At 31.2% G+C, this 18,170-nt stretch overlaps 3 protein-coding genes across 4 annotated transcripts; 1 reads left to right on the forward strand and 2 right to left on the reverse strand.

The window, feature by feature from the left end:
- Positions 1-988: 988 nt before the first annotated feature.
- Positions 989-3,192, reverse strand: LOC8286120 (60S ribosomal protein L35). The gene is made up of 4 exons (XM_002531052.3): positions 3,036-3,192; positions 2,773-2,908; positions 2,533-2,689; positions 989-1,196 (listed from the first exon to the last, which is right to left on the reverse strand). Exons 1-4 carry the CDS (start codon positions 3,037-3,039, stop codon positions 1,122-1,124), a joined length of 372 nt encoding a protein of 123 aa, XP_002531098.2. The 5' UTR covers positions 3,040-3,192; the 3' UTR covers positions 989-1,121.
- A 5,916-nt stretch (positions 3,193-9,108) lies between these two features.
- LOC8286097 (protein SODIUM POTASSIUM ROOT DEFECTIVE 3) lies at positions 9,109-10,657 on the forward strand. Its single transcript, XM_002531053.4, has 3 exons — positions 9,109-9,883; positions 10,012-10,087; positions 10,320-10,657. Exons 1-3 carry the CDS (start codon positions 9,257-9,259, stop codon positions 10,487-10,489), a joined length of 873 nt encoding a protein of 290 aa, XP_002531099.3. The 5' UTR covers positions 9,109-9,256; the 3' UTR covers positions 10,490-10,657.
- A 4,775-nt stretch (positions 10,658-15,432) lies between these two features.
- Positions 15,433-17,709, reverse strand: LOC8286098 (pentatricopeptide repeat-containing protein At1g07740, mitochondrial). 2 transcript variants are annotated; one of them, XM_048378692.1, is made up of 3 exons: positions 16,410-17,709; positions 16,229-16,313; positions 15,433-15,998 (listed from the first exon to the last, which is right to left on the reverse strand). In XM_048378692.1, the coding sequence occupies exons 1-3, from the start codon at positions 17,568-17,570 to the stop codon at positions 15,889-15,891; spliced, it is 1,356 nt and encodes a 451-aa protein (XP_048234649.1). In that variant the 5' UTR covers positions 17,571-17,709; the 3' UTR covers positions 15,433-15,888. The 2 variants fall into 2 exon arrangements, with proteins under 2 accessions (XP_048234649.1, XP_048234648.1); XM_048378691.1 differs by having other exon boundaries at positions 16,229-17,706.
- Positions 17,710-18,170: the final 461 nt, after the last annotated feature.

Consider the following 18,170-nt stretch of genomic DNA (forward strand, 5'->3'; position numbering starts at 1 on the left):
TTGCAAGAAAGGCCGAAATAAAATTCATAACTTTGAAGGAAACTCCCATACTGTCCTGCAAGAGCACATAAAAAAAGTGACAGCCTAAAGTTAAAATTGTAGCCCATAGCAGCAAGACGATCCGCACTATGATTAACTACTAAAACAAACACTACAATTTACAAACGCCAATGCTAGCACTGAAACCTGCAACATAATTCCTTATAACACCACTTGCACAATCCCTGCCACCGGGACTCCTCATTGCACCATCTGTATTCAACTTAACTTTTATACAATAATTACTTACTAAAATATTTTTTTCATAAATTTCTAAAAGAAAAAAACTTCTTTTATTTAAATTACTTTAAACTTTATAATTTTTCATTTATTAAACACAAAGTATTGAAAGTCAAGTTTACAATTGCATGGCACATCAAACCAAGCCCTGAACCGCCTTTCGGACAGTTTCAGACCAGTTCAAACCCAGTTACAATTCTGTTCTACACCTGAGCTATCCTGTGGCCAGACCTACTCAAAACAAGGTACTCGGTGCAAAAAATTAGGGAGGATGAAAATGAAGTTCTCCTTTAAAGTTTTAATCATACCTTTTAAATGGGTTTTTTTTCCCTTAAAAAAGGTCTTTTTGTTATTTCCTGTGAATGATTAGAACCCACTGGAATGGATAGTGCGTTTTGCTTCGGATCAAAACGTCTTAGTAAAAGGTAAACGGGAAAATGCCATGTCAGGTGTCACAAATTCACTATGGTAAAAGATAATGACTTTGGAAACTCCCAACATTTACATCTCAATTCATGCCTTTGGTGGCGTCTCCAGAATGGAGACAGTGGATGCTTCCTTTTAACTATGGCATTTGAGATGGTTAACAGGCGACACTTGATAACAACAAAATTCTGCTCGAGAATGACCAACAACAATATTCAGAAAGCTTTTAGGAAAATGATGAGCTAAAAGTTACGACAATAACTTGGAACCTCCGTAAAGAAAGTTAGTAATAAAGCTAGGTGATTCATAATATTAATTGGGGCAAAAATTAAAGTTCAAAAAATGTAAAAACACATCATTCGTCATGGCGTTTTGTGAGGTAATACAAAAGACCATCTTTCGCTATGAATCCAACCTTACACCTTAATGGCATACTTCCTCACTGGAAAGTACATTTCCCTCTTCTTCTCTCGCTCAGTCTTCAATGATGCCTACAAACAAAAAAAAAAAAAAAAAAAAAAAGGAGAAGAAGACATCTTACTACTCAACAACTGTCCATTAAAACATAAACAAAACACCCATGTGCATTCAGATTTCAGGCATAAAACCACATGATATGAGATAAAACTTTACATACAGTACCAGTTTCAATTCAGCATTTTGACTAACCCAATTCATGATAACAGAAACAATGCTTTTTACTCCGGCTATTACCCCTTACTGATAAATATAAAGCTGTAAATGCTAAAACGAAGGACCAAAGAATTTATCATCTTCAAGATCAAGATGCCAAAGGGTACATATGGGTTGGGCATTCTCATAGATTTATAGTTAAGGAGAAAACAGCATAAGAAATTCAAATTCAAATCATATCTCTGTAACAGACAGGAACCTGTAACAGCCTAAACATCATTAATCACAACATAAATTACACATAATAAGAGATGAAAATACCACGGTTGATGAACAACAAAAAATAGGAAGCATTGGAAAACAAAATGGCAGATTCGGTAAGTAAAACTATAATAATGACAGCTATGAAGATTCTGAATCTGCAAGCAACCATAAGTATGGCTCTTCAGCATCAATATCCCATAACCATACGCTACAAATGCCACTATTAAAATCATAAGCCAGGCTCCAACTAGCACAAAGGCAAAGCCAATATCAAAAATAGTAGAGGTTAAAGGAGCTCTGTGAGGCTCATTTACGCATTTACAATCTATCATGGCTTTCAACAGAATAACCAGAGACATGGTTCTCAACAGAATGATCAAAGGATGTTCCATCTATGAACCAGAAACATACTTCCATCTTATTCCAAACTTTATCCCCCTAGAAATCCAATGAGTCCCCTACGGTTCTTATATCATATTTACTTAGCTCAGGCATAAGCCATTTGTTGTTTGACTAGAATGGGATTTTACATTGCTAAAGGTTCTATCTAAAGCATTCACCAATTGCAAATCACTAACCACCCATAAATAAGACGGGCAGAAGATAATTCTTTTGTGAAATGGGCAACAGGATAAGCACTGATATCAATTGAGCAAAGCTTAACTAACATCTATTGCATGCTATAACACAACTTGCTCCATTCAGCGTAAAATTGCATCCATTTTACTTTAAATTTTCAAATGACATGAATCTCCATAACAAAATCACTCAAACATATAAATCAACAAACATTGTGCTATCAGGAATAACATATTTTCTAAAGTACAACCCATCAAACTGGTCATCCATAAATAAGTTAACATTTACAAACAAATAAAACAGAGCTCAATTAAAAAAGAAAGAAAGTATTATTCGTAGTGGAGAGAGTACCTGGTGCTTAGTGAGACGTCTGCGGATAGCTCTAGTCTTCTTGGGACGCAAATCAAGAGGCAACAACTTCTTATTCTTGTAGGCTTCCCTTAAAGCAGCCTTCTGCTTCTGTGATATCACAGTCAATACCTGTGCTATCGATAGCCTCACTACCTTACTGTATACCCAAGAATGAAAAAGAATGCCATTAATTTTAAATCAAACTAACAATAAATATAACAAAATGAGAGAGATGGGTACATCTTGGAAAGCTTGTTGGGTGCACCACCAGTGACTTTAGCAACACGGAGAAGAGCTAGCTCTGCTTTTAGATCTTTCAACTGGCTCAATAACTCTGTTTTTGATTTGTTTCTTAGCTCGTGAACCTTGATTCTTGCTTCATAATTTTGTTTAAGAATTTGTTGAGGAAATGTTTAAAAAAAAAAGTTAATAAAGATTGAACTAAATTAATTACAGTTGCAAGAAAAAATAACAATAACAGCATAGAATTGCTGAAAACTTACCCATGGCCCTGTCTCTTCTTTGTTTTCTTCCTCGCTCTAAAGAAGAATGAGACTGAAACAGAGTAGGAGGAAACACTATTATTTTCTGAAAGGTTTTATTATGCGTTTTGCAAAACCCTAAATCCGGCTTACACGTGCGAAGTGAAGATGCACGTGCATGGTGGCAATTGTTTGGGCTTCAACTTTTTATGGGGCCTATGGGGTTGTCGACATCACCTTGTCCAATTGGTTTGGGCTTTTCAAAATGTTGAGATATTCTTAGCAGTCCGACTCCAAAACCCAATTTTACAAAATTAGAAATCATACTTGAAGTAGTTCATGTTGTGTGTAATATAGGATCAATATTTGTGATTTTACTAGTCATGGATATTTAAAACATATGAGTTTTTCCTTTTTTTTCCTTTAATTCATTCTACCATTTTTGGTCTACTAAATCTTAAGATACAGATTCATAAGAGATATTAAATGATAAAATTAAACATTATTGCATGCGGATAAATCTCTAATTTTACTAGTCATGTCCTTTGATATAATTAAGAGTTTGGCTAAATACATATGCCCCTAAATTTATATCGATTATTCAGTTCAAAATATCCAATTAAAATAATGTACCTATACCCATTTCAAATCCATTGGGAATTTTGTTTATTATTCTAACCCGTTTCAAACCCGTTTACATTAAATAATTATTAAATATATTTATAGATATTTAAATAAACAACTGGTACCCTGTCCGTTTATATAAACATTAGGATAGTTAAATGGGTACTCATTTATGAACCCATTTATAATAATTAAATTTTAAAATATATTAACAACAATTAATGTAAATAGAAAAAAATATAAAATATAAACTAATCAAATCTAAATATTCAATATATTAATACAATCTAAATATAAATTTAATAAAATTTAAAATAATTTTCTAAATAATAAAATATAATAAATTTTAATATAATTGAATTCGGATAACGGATACCCGCAAGTTCAAATTGAAACCCGACTCGAATCTGACATGGATAGTAAAATTAAACTTCAAACCCGTCCCAAATTCATCTATTATTACCCAAATCCATCCTATTAGGATTCGGTCGGGTCGAATACCTGAAAATACCCGTCTGACTGCATCCCTAATATATGCCCCGAAATTTGTATCGATAGTCAGTTTAACACTTTATTTTTCGATTTAACCTCACAAATACATGAATTTGACTTTTTCTTAATATTTAAACGCCTTTAAATTTCAATTTAATCTACTTAAATTTTATTTTTTTGATAATGTTTAAACACCCTTTGCAATATATATGAACTTATTGAATAAATACACTTATCAAGGAATATTAAAAATAACATAAAAAAATTTAAATGTCTGTCAGATTAAATTGAAAAATAGAATGTTAAACTAACTAAATGGCTAAAATTCAAAGACATAAATATGTATTTAGCCTAAGTGATTTCTTAACAGGAGATGCCACTTTTTAAACTTCACCTATTAATAATCTAAATATACCCCTATTCACAAATATTGGTAGAAACTTAGCAATTATGAGTCCTTATGATGAAAAAATCGTGAGAAAGCTACTCTATGCATCATTAAGCTTCAAATGAAAAAATAAAAATATTATGTGATGATTCACTTATATAATCTATATACAAAGATATTAATTCACTTATTAATTTGACTCTCTGCATATCAATGAGAGAGTATCATCTTTGTAATAAAAGTAAGAGAACAGATTATTCCTGCTATGTAATTTATTTTCTATTGAGTCCCAATAAAAAACTCTAATTGGAAAATAGTTTACATTTCAATAGCCAGAAAAAGTAACTCTGGATCAACATTTCATCAAAGTAATTGAGATCTATTAATAGCTGGACACCAAAACCCAACTTTTTCCAAGTTGATGTATATGTCAAAATCTAAGGTGAAATGTTCTTTCAATGGTGATCGAGATTTATGGGACCAATTTACAGGCTCCAAAAAGTCATCAAAGATTAGTATAATATATTGACAAATTGTTATCTTAAGCAGTAGGACAAATCTTTTGTCATAGGAATTTCCCGAGTTCGATTTTGATAAGGAGACAAAAGAAATGCAGCTCGGAAGCAGCCAGTGTGCTTTGATTCTAAGCATGGTATCTCATCAGTTAAGTTTCTTAAATAAAAATTTAAAATACATTACTTAACAAAGTTAAACCAATCAAGATATTCTTACTTGTAAAGATCAAGAGAATATAGATTTTAAGTTCCTTCATCCACCATTCACTAGCATTAAACTAGTATTAATGCGATATCACTTTTTTATACAACCAACAATATGTTTAATTATATTAAAAAATATGTAGATGAGATGGTAAGAGTTTTTATTACTTTAACTAAGGTCTTGAGTTTTGCTTAACACGTTCTAAATTAGTTAAATTAATTTTTGATACTAGACGTCCGATTATGAATTCATGTGTAACAATACTAGGTTTTAATAAATATTAACTATGTGAGGCACTAGTTTAGTTTGGGGCATTCTCGAAAAATAATTTAGCCTGAGGCAGTAGCTTCCTATTATTTTTATTTATTTATTTATTTATTTATTTTTTATTTCTTTCTTTCCCTTTTGTGTAAGGACAGGTTTCTTATTTGACCTAGCCTCACAGTACATTTGTAAAGTAGGGTTCCAAAGAATCCACAAACGCAAGGCAAGAATCTTTTATATATCAGTGAAATAACTTCTTTAATCTGTACCAAAGATTTTTCTTAATTTATTAAATTCTAATACTTTTTCCTTTTTATTTAGTATTTTGCTCTTTATCCATATAAATATTAGGCCATTCTATTCTTATCCTCTTCAATATTCTTGTTCTTCTTCTTCAAGCTATGTGGGTTGTTGGACAGTCCTTGTCCTGACATGAACATGAAATTGTTGAAGGAAAATCACATGAAATAACCTATAAAAGTGGCATGTTGACCTTACTGTAAGCAACTTCACAATCACAAACATATAATTATTGTTCTTTTAAAATAAATAAAAGCAAACTCCAGTTTCTCAATTGCTCTTAAAATACAATTCCTGTCAGGAAGGAAAATTTGACTGAATAAAGAGCACAACATCATCTTAAACGAAAGCCAGTAATTACTCTCAGTTTCTTCTGCAAGCAACATATTAAAATTATAACAAAGGGTAAGAGCAACGTGTAGGCATCAAGCCTACCGCTCTTTCAGGGTATTCATTTTTTGTTTCTTTTTCATGAGATATTAGGGTATAGATTTCAATTAAAAAGTTTCAAGATACTGAATTGAATCAAAATAAATCACAATCTTTGACGTGTCGAACTCTCATACCCCCCGGTATAAATATAAACTTCTTCTAAAATTTTATCATAAATAGTTTCAAAAAGGTGGAAAAGGAAAAGGAAAAGAGAGGTTAGAAAATTAAGGAGGGAAAAGAAATAACAAAGTGAAGTGGAAGATGATCCTTACAGTTGCAGTTGCACCTGCATCTGCTTAAAGCCCCACATCTTTAAACGCGTGATTGGAAAAACAAATGGATTGTATCAGTTTTGTTGTGACCCACATAACGTTTAATATTTGCTGCAATAGATAACAACAACTGAAAGACATGGCAGTTCAAAAAGCTGAAAGAAAAGTGTCTGTTTGATGTAAAGCTTGTATCTTGTAATAATAGAAGAAAGTGCTTGTTATGTTAATTCTACATGTATCTTGTGCACATCATTTACTTTTTATACTTCCCAGTCACCCCATTTTACTCTTTTAATCCTTCACGTAAAAAATATATTTGCAATGTTACTAGGCAGGCATAGTAAAATTTACTTGGCCCTAAATCCTGTTTGTTACTGCTAATTACCATTTCAATTCGTGAATTTATTCATTGTTTAACAGAAAATAGGAAAGTCTAAAATCCACTATTTTAAAAGAATTTTAAAAAATAATGAATTACTATTATACATTTTTTTATCACGCATCAGGAGCTCATGGGTGTGACTTTCCCTCGTTATTGTTCTGTTTTGCATTTTTTTGAGTTAATGCCTATATCTTTCATTAAAAAAAAAGAACGATGGATTATTATATTATTTTTTTAATTTTAATATTGTGCCGGATAAATTGATTTATTTTAATTTTAAATAAAATTTATTATTTTTATGTTTAATTCAAATAAATATTTATAGATTTTCAAGTCTATGGATTTAACAAAATTATGGATTCCACAATCCTTCGGTCCAAAATTATGGCTTATAGAATTTATAAAAGGTAAAGATAAACATTGAGTTAATTTTTCGTCAAAAGAAAAATATTGAGTTAATAGTTTAACAATTCAATCTGCCCAATTAAAGTTTGACAGAGTGAGTAATTGTGGTACTTGTGATAATTAATCAACTGCCAAAATCATCTAAAGATGTTGTTATAAAGGAATTGGACCTACGAACAAACTATATGCCGCCATATGTTGGAAAACACATCACCCAATTTCTAGGTTTAATCATTGCAAATCTCTTTGATTTAACATCATCAATAGGGGCCTTGTTATAAAGTTCATGCAGAGATAGAAAGTTTAATTACTCGACGTTAGTGGGTTTTTCTTTTTTCTTGATTTCTTGTGCAGTGCTGCCCACTATAAGAATTGATCTTCTCTCTTCTCTGAATTCAAATACGTATATTTCATCATCTCTAACACAAGCTTTTTAACTTTTAGAGTTAAAAAATGTGAAGTATTTATATAAAAAAGAAATGTTCAAACTATAATTTGATTAAAATTTTGCATTTTTTTTGTTTCCTTTGAGGATGAATACACGAAGAAAGAAGAATTTGTTCTAAAAAGGCTTTGTTGATTGGTGTTAGAGAATGCTATATCCTTAATAGGTTTAGTTATTAATTATCTAATTAATAGTTTATTGTTGTTAAGTTGAACCAAGCAGACTACAATATTATTGGTTATTTTGACTGTTGGCACTGCCTGCCTCGTCTAATTATGTTCCTCGAATGTGTGTTCAAGATTCTTTCATAGAATTCCTTTTTAAATTTAGCTGTTTTCTTTTATTCCACGCCAAGCTGATAACAAATTTTAATAGTTCGAATTGTATTATACAAAATGGTTAGCATTTCATTAGGCATTTTCCTGGCACATATTAATCCATGAGACCATGAATTGGGGACTTATTAATTAGTTAATTATTTTAAATGTACCACTCATAAAAGCACTTGTAGACCAAAGAACATCCATTTACTACACACCAGAAGATGCTATTCCCTGGATCCCTACCCATTTTTGTTATATAAAAAATTAGATGCTTGAATCTTTGATTAGGATAAAGTCATTTGTTCTTAAACATTTTCATCTTTTTAAAGTTAGAATTGATAATAACTAGCTAAGAAATATCATCTTTAATTTGCTTTGCCTCTGGGATTATTTTAGATATCATTTTAATAAAAATAACAAACACGTTTTTATTAACAAATTACTTGGTACTTATTAAGAAGAAATCTTAAACTTTGTAATTATTTCACATAGTACCAATTTCATATCATTAGATCTTTAAGTGAAAGGACTGGAAAATGTATTCATTCATTAATTTTGCATTAATAATTCTCACAAAATTAAGAATAGTCATACTTATCAGTTTTTTTCCCTTCTTCTCCTCTTTTCCGAAATAGGATATCTCATGATTATGAAAAGGAATCCAAGTGATGAAAAAAAAAAATCATGACAAATTGATTGAGATAGAAACCTACAGCCAACCCTAAATGGCTATTAATGCTAAGTCAAGTACTAGTCCCCTCACACACATGTAGAACTCAATGATGTGTTAATTATGAGAAAGGACAGTTTTAAGGACTGCCCACACAACCCTATGCTACTAAGTAGTGGTAATAATCATATCATACAAAGTATGGTAACCCCACCTTAATTATTTTTAAATTGAAATAATTAAAAAGTTAATCACAACTTTGAAGGGTCTAGGATCCAGATTAGTCACATATCTTCCGTTTTCCAAGCTATGATTACTTTTTGGTGGGTCCAATTTGCGCTGCTTGCTTCCTTTTCTTCTCTTCAAAAGGAGATTAGTTGGCCTTACTAGCAATTTTTGCATTTACTTGCTTTGTTCTCTCCCAAGTACTAACAGCTACAGAAATTGAAATTCAAGAACAAGCAATTAATAAGTTGCTTCTTTTACTAGTTAATATTCTTTACCTTATTCTCTTCAACCAGAAAAATGAAAAGAATGGATCTTTTCTGTTCTTCTCCTGCATCAACTGCTATATGTTCTAGTCTGGACCATCGTTCAGTGGTTCACCATGGCACTAGACCTATCGATCATCGTCACAATTCAAAACCTTATGCTACTTGTTCATCATCATCTCAACTACCCATTAATCCAAAGCCTAGTTACTTTGAGAGGAGCAGAAGGACCACTTCTTCTTCTGTGAAACAACGCGATTTTCACAGAGAAAGCTCTGCTGATGAGTATTCTGCAGCTAATAAGCAACAGGATCATTTACGTAGAAGAAGCTCTGCTGATGCAAGTGATGTCCGTACTCATACTGGCTCTTCGAGGCATCTTTTGAGTGATAAAGTACCCTATATTGATTGGCTTTCAGAGTCTGATGCATTGATTCTTGATCGTGAGAATCAACATCCCAAGGCTAGGCATGCAACCTCAAAGACTGCTCCTGCTAGGAGATCTTGTTCACTAGCTTATTATGCTCATGATGATTCGATTGCTAAAAATGGTCATGCTTCTGCACCATTTCCTACACAAATTAGTACAAAGTCCAAGCTTTCAAGCTCTAATGTTTCTCCTGCTTTAAAGTCTTCTTCCTCAGCTCGCTCCCGCGACCAGGTTCCTGATTTGATCTTTCGAACTTCATGAACAGTTTAACAAGGCTCTTAGTTAATACCAAGTCTCTTAGTTAATCTTACCATCAACTCTTATGCACAATTATTTTGTTCCTTACAAAATCCTTGCAGGTTGTGGTTTTGTGGGTGTCAATTCATTGCAAGGGATGTGAAGGAAAAGTCAGAAAGCATATCTCCAAAATGGAAGGTGAGTTTTTAGTAGACATAACCCTTTCTTAATTTGCTATTGCATATGTATGCAAATGACACCCTTGCAGCAAAAATATATATCTTCAATCTTACTAGTTATATTTAATTATTGGCTATGATTCTTGATAACCTAATTAATTACTTTGATGGGTATGTATAGTTGATTAAGAACTATATAAAATGTTACACTATTTTCTATATGCGTACTTTTTTTTGGAATTTTTGTGCAGGAGTGACATCATTCAGTATAGATTTGGCGACAAAGAAAGTTACAGTGATAGGGAATGTGACTCCATTAGGTGTTCTTGCTAGTGTGTCAAAGGTGAAGAATGCTCAGCTTTGGCCATATCCATCATCATCATCCTCAATTCCATCCCCATCCCCTCGATGGTCCACTTGATCAAGATTTATGGATAAATAGGTCTAGGTTTTTTCCTTTTTTCTGTAATGCTTTTGTTGTGTGTTTTTATTTTATAATTTGTAATGTAAATTTGAACTCTTCTTATGGGATTCGAATCATACAAGTGATGATTATTGCTATTATAAAATAAAGCAAATTGATGAAAAAGTGGTGGAGTTTGTTATTCATCTGGCTTTCTGATCAATTTCCTGGACCAAACAATTAATTTTTTCCTTTTTAAGGTTCTTTAATTTTAAAAGAGATGTTGCTTAGGCTGGCACTTCCAGTACATGTCTGTCTTCTTGTTTACTGATTCCCATATTATATTCTCCATGTGTGGGGCAATTCTAATTAATATTTGTACTGTCAATTTTCATATAATTAGAATTGATTATCTCAATACCAATTTGTATAGAACCATAATTGGTTATATTGTGCTGTTCCTTGATAGCAATTTGAACTAAGTTGTTTTAAAATGGTATAAATGGTATTTACAATTCATACTATGATTAAATACTATCTATCTTATTATAGCAATCTAATTAGATACTTATCGGAAGTAATTAATTGTTAATAATTTAGTAATCCTTCACGTTTTACTCAATCAAGAACGAAATAAATTTTGTAGTAAAATAGTTCTGGAAGCAAAATTTCTATACTACTAAAGTATGAATTCTGTAAATAGATCGAATGATGCAAATACAACAGTGCATAAAGAGAAAATATACGAAAAGAAAAAGTGTAATAAATATAACAATGCATAAAGAGAAAAGATCTTTACAAAAGAAATTGTGTGATAACACAACTCACCTGATATGCATTTTCTCCCAAAAAAAGAAAAACACAATACTCTTAAATCTTTCAATTTTAATTTATTGAGCTCTTTAATTTTTATTTTATTTCATGGAACTTTTATATTTTTCAATTGAGACCTAATAGTTATTAATTAAAAGTAAAAAAGAAAAATACAAGGGTCAGTAGAATAAGCAAAAGTCTTGTAATATATGTTTAAAATGTCCCTAGTAAAATTAAAAATAACAGTATAAGAGCTTAATAGAATAAAATAAAAATTTAAGGACTCAATAGGATAAAACTAAAAAGCTGAGGGATTTTGCTTTTGAAGTATGTTAGAGAGTAGTAATAAGCATAACAAATACACACCACAACAATCATGATAATCCTGTACAAGGCATGGGAATGTATGTTGGGGCAAAGGTTGGCAAACTGGACACACAAAGGTTGCTAGGGACACGGACATATCACACACATTTTCCTTTCTCTTCTGTCCTGTGATTTGTTTTGTACTCATGAATGTGGTACTGGGCATTTTTTTCTTTTCAGAAGCCTAGTATTTGGTGATTATCTAACCTCTCACGCCAAGAAGGAAAAGGCTCAGAAATCCTAGAGTAGATTCTCTTTTGGATAGGCCCCAATATTAAGGGGAAAACATATTTTTAATTTCATTGTTGCAAAGCAAACATCTCTTCTGGATTCTCCTACAACTCCAGGTCTAGTTTGTGAAAGTTTTTTCAGCAGCCAAGAATCCCTTGTTAAGATAAATAATAGGAGGGATTGTGGGGCAAAAGACTTCGATAAGAAACTGACTTGGTCCCTGACTTGTCACCCCAAACAAGTAATCAAGGGGCCCGTATAAAAAGCATAGTATAAGTCTTTTTTTATCATACAATTAGAAATATATGGTTATATATCATAATAAAAGAAAAATTTTATAATTAAAAAATTTTGATTTGTAAGAATTTAGATATTTTTATTTGAATAAGCCATTATATTTTTAATGTTTGATAATATGAATTTAAAATTTAGCAACTTTTAATTTTATTATTTGATCGTCAAAACGGGATTTAAGAACATATGATAATAATAATTAATCAAAATAAAAATAATTAAATTCTTACATATTTAAACTTTTTAACAGAAATATATATATATATATATATATATATATATATATATTTGTCATAAGTTGTAATTATATATCTTTCTTGATGTGAGAAAAAGATATTTAAAGTTGTAAATGTACTTTTTTTACTTATCCCTATAATTAAGGTCCAGACGGTGACAAAGCCATAATGTTGTGTTTTCATTCTTGTGCAAGACTGTAAATGGCATACCGTTTTCAAATAGAGAAATGGGCTAACAAGGTTATGTTATGGTTTCCATAAGGACATACAAAGGAATTTTATAGCCATATTTGACTTGCTATTGCATAACTACCATTCTCTTTTTTTCTTTCTTTCTCGTGACAATGTGCCTTCCTAACAAAAAAGACCAAATGATGACAACAATCAACACTTTTGGTTGGAAGGTCCATTTCAATTTCTTCTCTAATTGATGGTGGGACTGTCCTCTTTTTTCCTCATGTTTCTTTCTCTGGAAATTCTTTTTTAGAACCTCATCAGCGTGTTTAAGGATTCGTAAATTCTCCCACATAATAAGATAAAGAAGTTATAATATAAGCGATAAGTCATTAATTAAATTTTAAGTTATACTAATAGTTAGATTAGTTTAATTTATTTAAATTCATTCGCATTCTTTTAATTTTCTATATTTATTAAGCATTTTAAATATCAAAGACTGAAAATGAGCTGCTTATATTAACTTTATGCTACTGTTTGTTATTAATTATATTAAAAAAAAAATACAAATTATCCTACATTAGATAATAATTAAAGCAAACTCGTTAGCTTAACTGAATTATACAAAAGATTAATTCGATTTGTTTAAACACTCACCTATTCGATCTGTCTATGCGGGGCTATCACATATAGTTAGGTAAGGTAGGAAAAATAAATTCTAAATTTTTATCCTTTACCTTATTGAATTATGTTCGTCTTCTTTTACTTTCGCCGGATGATTTGTTCACTTTAATTTCTTTGACTAAATGCTGGACGGCTGCAACAGATAAGAACAAAAAATTGAAATGAAATAATAAAAAGAACAAGTTTTTATTTATCCATCAAAGGATTATATAAATTCTTCATGCGTAAATTTGTTGATTTTGGTCGGCGCACTATCTACGGTTTATGACTTTCTGCAGTTTATCCTTTTGGTTTTGGGAATAAAAAATGGTGTCAATTAGGTCCAACAATACTTTTGTAATAGGGTGTTTAGCAATTCTGCATTATTTTCCTGTCAATTACGTGTCTGTACTGAGGTTAATACTGATATTTTTATTTGAATATTTGTGCATTAAACACGAGACATTACTTATTTATTTTTTAAACGAAGCTTTATATTGTATTTTAATAGTTGTAATTTTTTTATATTTATTAGAAGCACAATTGACGTTAAATTACACAATTAGAAAGTAATTAGGTGTTTATTTGTGCTTTGTAACCGTTATTATTTTCTCAATTATAAAATTAAATTGATAAGTATAATTTAATAAAAATTTAATATTACTATTAATATATAATATCTTAAAAAATAATAACAAACTAACTATTTTTAAATACTCTAAATTTTCTAAAATTTTAAAATTTTATTAGTACAATAATATAAAAATTATTTTATAAATATTTATTAATTAATTTTAGTATTATATTATTTAATACTATAATTGATATTATTATTTTTAGTATTAAAATTTTATTATATAAGTAAAAGATCAATTTACTATTAAATAAAATATTAGAAACATAATTTAAGATGTTATTTTTTAGAATTAGAATTATTATCAAATTAAAAAACTAATCTATTAGTTAATATAATATTAAAATATAATTATTATACTATTTTTTAAAATAAAATTAGTATCATTATCTGATTAAGAAACTATTTATTAGTTAACATAATATTAAAATATAATAAATATACTATTTTTTAGGATTAGAATCGGTGTTTAATTGGAAATGTAACTTATTAATCAATAAATTAATGGAAAAAAATTATAAAATTACACATAAACTTAACTCCTATGTGGCAAAAGTAGTACACATGTCAAAATAAAAATCCTACATGTCAAAAATTAAACACCCGTATCAAAAAAAATTTAGATTTCAGAAATTAATATATATATATATATATCATTAATTCACTCAAAAACATAAATTCTACCAATATTAAAAATGGTGGCAAAAATACTCTAAAAGTTTAGATCTTCCCACATTTTACTAGTAAAAATACCAATTTAGTCACTCTTTTATTGTCATAGTTTATATCAGCGATCAAGACAATAAACTGAAAATGTAAATTCTCTTTTATTTTTGTGTATTTTGACTTTTAAAATCATATGCATAATTGTGCTATTATTTAGTAGGCAATGCAGATAGCTTTGATGTTTTCCAATAAAAGCCCCCCAAAATGTTTATTATTTCCTTCCGAGATGGCTTTACACCTTTCTTTTTTTCCTTTTTCTTAAAGAAGAGACACAAATAGTTGAATTTAATTAGTGAGATTATAAAGCCATCAGCTGTATCAGATGATATATTTGATAGGATCTTTCAGCTTAGTAAAAGACAAATAGAAATGATGGGTAACTCAATGAAACAAAATTACAACAGTGAAAGACTGGCTTTCTTTCAAACAAATTCGAAGAAAGTGGCCAGCAAAAGTGTTATGCGTACTATGGTGTGATGCTAGTTCTGCAGTATGTGGCAATGAAGAAAGTTGAAAACGATGGAGAAGACAAGACCCTTTTGACAGAGATAGTGGGGAAAGCTCAAAAATAATGTTTCTAATACCCAATTATCCATATGCTATCCACAATGTTATTGTTTTCTTCCTCTCCTTTTTGAGACATGAATCTCTATTCTATACATGTTGCCTGCAGTTGAAAACCTGGAAAACTTTCTTTCCTTCTATGATCATCTGTCTGTTAGTTGTCACAAACAAACACTAGCATCGATGGAACTACCTTATTTACTGTATATAAGCATGAGGATAAAAGAGAGTTTATTTCTTTATCACATAAGTAGAAAAACTGATATTGAATTTCTGATTATTTGTATATAACACATGAAGAATAATAGAATTACAAGATAGGCACTGGATTACTTGGTCCAATATTATTCATTGTAACAATATTGGTATATCACATGAACAGCATATCAGAATTTAGTTTTTCATTTTCTATTTATTACAACTCCACTAGTAATATGTGATACTCCCTGTGGATTGAAATTCCAATATTATAATTGGGCCTTGGAACTAAATAAAAGGAATAGATAAAGACTTACCTATTTGTTTTGGGCTGACAGAGCTTTTTGTTTAAATAGTGGACGCCGTGTTTTTCAGCTTTACTGCACATGAAAAGGCTAATCCAGCAGCAGCAGTCCGACTTCTCTATCCCCAGATCCAATGCAGATTCAAGTGTCGCTTTTAGTTTTTGAAAACGGATTTGGGTCCTATCTGCATGCAACAGATCTTACTAGAGCTATCTAATCCATTTCTTCCCAAAAGCAAGACCCAGGCGCAGGGCCTCTTCCCGTGTTCAACGAGGCCACAACTAAGTTATGCCTAATCAAGGACTCACATAGCAATACGCTGCCTGCAACTTAAGAAAAATAATTCATGTCTTTCCCAAATCATGCGACTTGGTAATGCAAACTAGTCAAGTACAAAATTGAAGTAATTATAGTTGAAAAATGAAAACACTATGCCGCCCAAAATTGCCAGACAGTTGGAAAAGGTTCCAATGATGTTTTGAAGTTATCTATTTTCCCAATGAATGCTTACGTCACAGACATTTGTTTATCAGTAGTTGATTTACAAGTTCACCTGCACCTCGATGCTCACTGCAACAACACCTAACAAGGGCTTCCCAACCATCAGAATCCAAAGCCATCTTTCTCTTCTCCATTTCCTCCAATACAAAGAAAGCACCATCAATACTACCAGACTTCATTAGCCCAACAACGAAACAATTAAAAGTTTCAATGCGAGGAGCATGCCTACTTACCAACATTGCATTCAAAACCTTCAAACCTTCCTCAAATTCACCAACCTGGCAAAACCCATCAGCCAACATTCTGTAAGTAGCCGCATTTGCTTCACAACCACCGATTTGCATTTCAAATAGAGTTTTATAAGCCTCTGCTACTTTACCTTCCTTGCAAAGATGATTTATCAATATATTATAGATTACAACATCCGGTCTAAACCGCCTTTTCTTCATTTCAAGAAGCAACAGTTTAGCCTCCTCAATCTTACCTTTCTTTCCAAGATCATTCATCAAAACACCAAAATTCAAATTTTTTGGTTTACATCCTCTATATTCCATATCGAATAACATCTTTTTAGCCTCTTTGTACTCACCCATAGAACACAAGCCCTCCATTAACAGCGCATAAGTTACAGCATTCGGGCGTTTGCCTTTCTTGATCATGTCCTTAAACAAACCCTTTGCTTTACCTAACTCACCATTTCTACACAAATACCCTATAAGACTATTATAAGTAACAACACTCGGTTCCACTTTTCTCTCAAGCATTTCATCAAACACCTTCCCAGCTTGATACCACTCGCCCTTCTTAAGCCACCCCTTGATTAATATATTAAAAGGAACTGAATTCAAACGAAAACCCATTTCAGATGACCTATCAAATAACTGCTTTGCATCAAACAATCTATCATTATCAACAAGAACGTTTAGTAACGCATTGAAGGACTGAAGTGTACGGATACAGTTAAAACCAGTCATTTCATTAAAAAGCCGAATGGCTTTAGCAACCAAACCAACTTTTCCATAATGTTCAAACAAGGCAATGAAAAGGGTATCTCTGCAACGAACATTAAAATCCTGCAAATAACCAAGAACAGTTTCAACGGCTTCAAAACGGCGCGAACGGGCAAGCTTGTATACGAGTGCAGAGTATGAAGGGTAATCATGCCTAAAGCCATTTTGAAGATAGTCGTGAAAGAGAGACAAGGCCTTATCTGGATCTTCTACTTCTTTCACATTGTTCACAAATGGTATGTCTCTGCGTTGCCTCCTCGTAAAATGTTGATGCTTTTGATTGCCTTTTCTGGGTTTGGCCAAACCAAGAGTTTTATATTGTTGATAGTGAGCTGGATTGATATAACGGTGAATTTGTGTTGTTTTTGGTTTGGAAAGGATCATTAAAGCATAAGGTTAGGCAAACAAAGATGATTAGCCAAGGAATCTAATCCTATCAGTACACCAAATATGAAATCGCAAATCAGCTAGTGAATCTAGAGATGATGGCGCGCGCTCTCAAATTCGGCCTTTATTTCTTTTCAATTGCCCTTATGGGCCAGGCCGAGTTTAACTTTGGACCAAGTTTATTCGCCTAGTTCGAAGCTCAAATGATTGGGCCTAAGTCCGATCCAAACAAACAATACATTTATTTTTACTTATATTTTATTTTTATCTGTTTAGTTAATGGGAGTACCAATAGACTTTATACACGATATGAATAGTCGTCCCTTTATATTCGTCATAAAAAAGCCAAAAATCACCTACTGTAGAGGACATGACTCGAACATGAGATTTCTCATTCCTAAGAGTAAATGTTCTTGCCAATTGAATGAATCTTACTAAAACTTAAAGGGTCGTTTGGTTCGTGAAAAAATATAATAGAAGTAAGAATGAGAATGAGAATGAGTGTCGATATTTGATTCATTAAAAATCATTTTGAAATCAGAATGAGATTACTCGAGAAGTAAATTATTTAGGAAAAATTATTATTATTCCTTTAAG

The sequence above is a fragment of the Ricinus communis genome, chromosome 8, assembly GCF_019578655.1.
Source record: "Ricinus communis isolate WT05 ecotype wild-type chromosome 8, ASM1957865v1, whole genome shotgun sequence".
In the NCBI taxonomy this organism is placed as follows: Eukaryota; Viridiplantae; Streptophyta; class Magnoliopsida; order Malpighiales; family Euphorbiaceae; genus Ricinus; species Ricinus communis.

What these genes read in the sequence shown, in the direction of transcription:
- LOC8286120 (XM_002531052.3), bottom strand. An exon ending in CCCAACAAGCTTTCCAAGAT is followed by an intron (nt 2,690 to 2,772) that starts GTACCCATCTCT and finishes TTGGGTATACAG; the next exon opens with TAAGGTAGTGAGGCTATCGA. An exon ending in GACGTCTCACTAAGCACCAG is followed by an intron (nt 1,197 to 2,532) that starts GTACTCTCTCCA and finishes TTTTGTTTGTAG; the next exon opens with GCATCATTGAAGACTGAGCG.
- LOC8286097 (XM_002531053.4), top strand. Translation starts at nt 9,257, where the DNA reads ATGAAAAGAATGGATCTTTTCTGTTCTTCTCCTGCATCAACTGCTATA. An exon ending in CAGCTCGCTCCCGCGACCAG is followed by an intron (nt 9,884 to 10,011) that starts GTTCCTGATTTG and finishes AAATCCTTGCAG; the next exon opens with GTTGTGGTTTTGTGGGTGTC. An exon ending in GCATATCTCCAAAATGGAAG is followed by an intron (nt 10,088 to 10,319) that starts GTGAGTTTTTAG and finishes ATTTTTGTGCAG; the next exon opens with GAGTGACATCATTCAGTATA.
- LOC8286098 (XM_048378691.1), bottom strand. Translation starts at nt 17,570, where the DNA reads ATGATCCTTTCCAAACCAAAAACAACACAAATTCACCGTTATATCAAT. An exon ending in CAGTGAGCATCGAGGTGCAG is followed by an intron (nt 15,999 to 16,228) that starts GTGAACTTGTAA and finishes CTTAAGTTGCAG; the next exon opens with GCAGCGTATTGCTATGTGAG.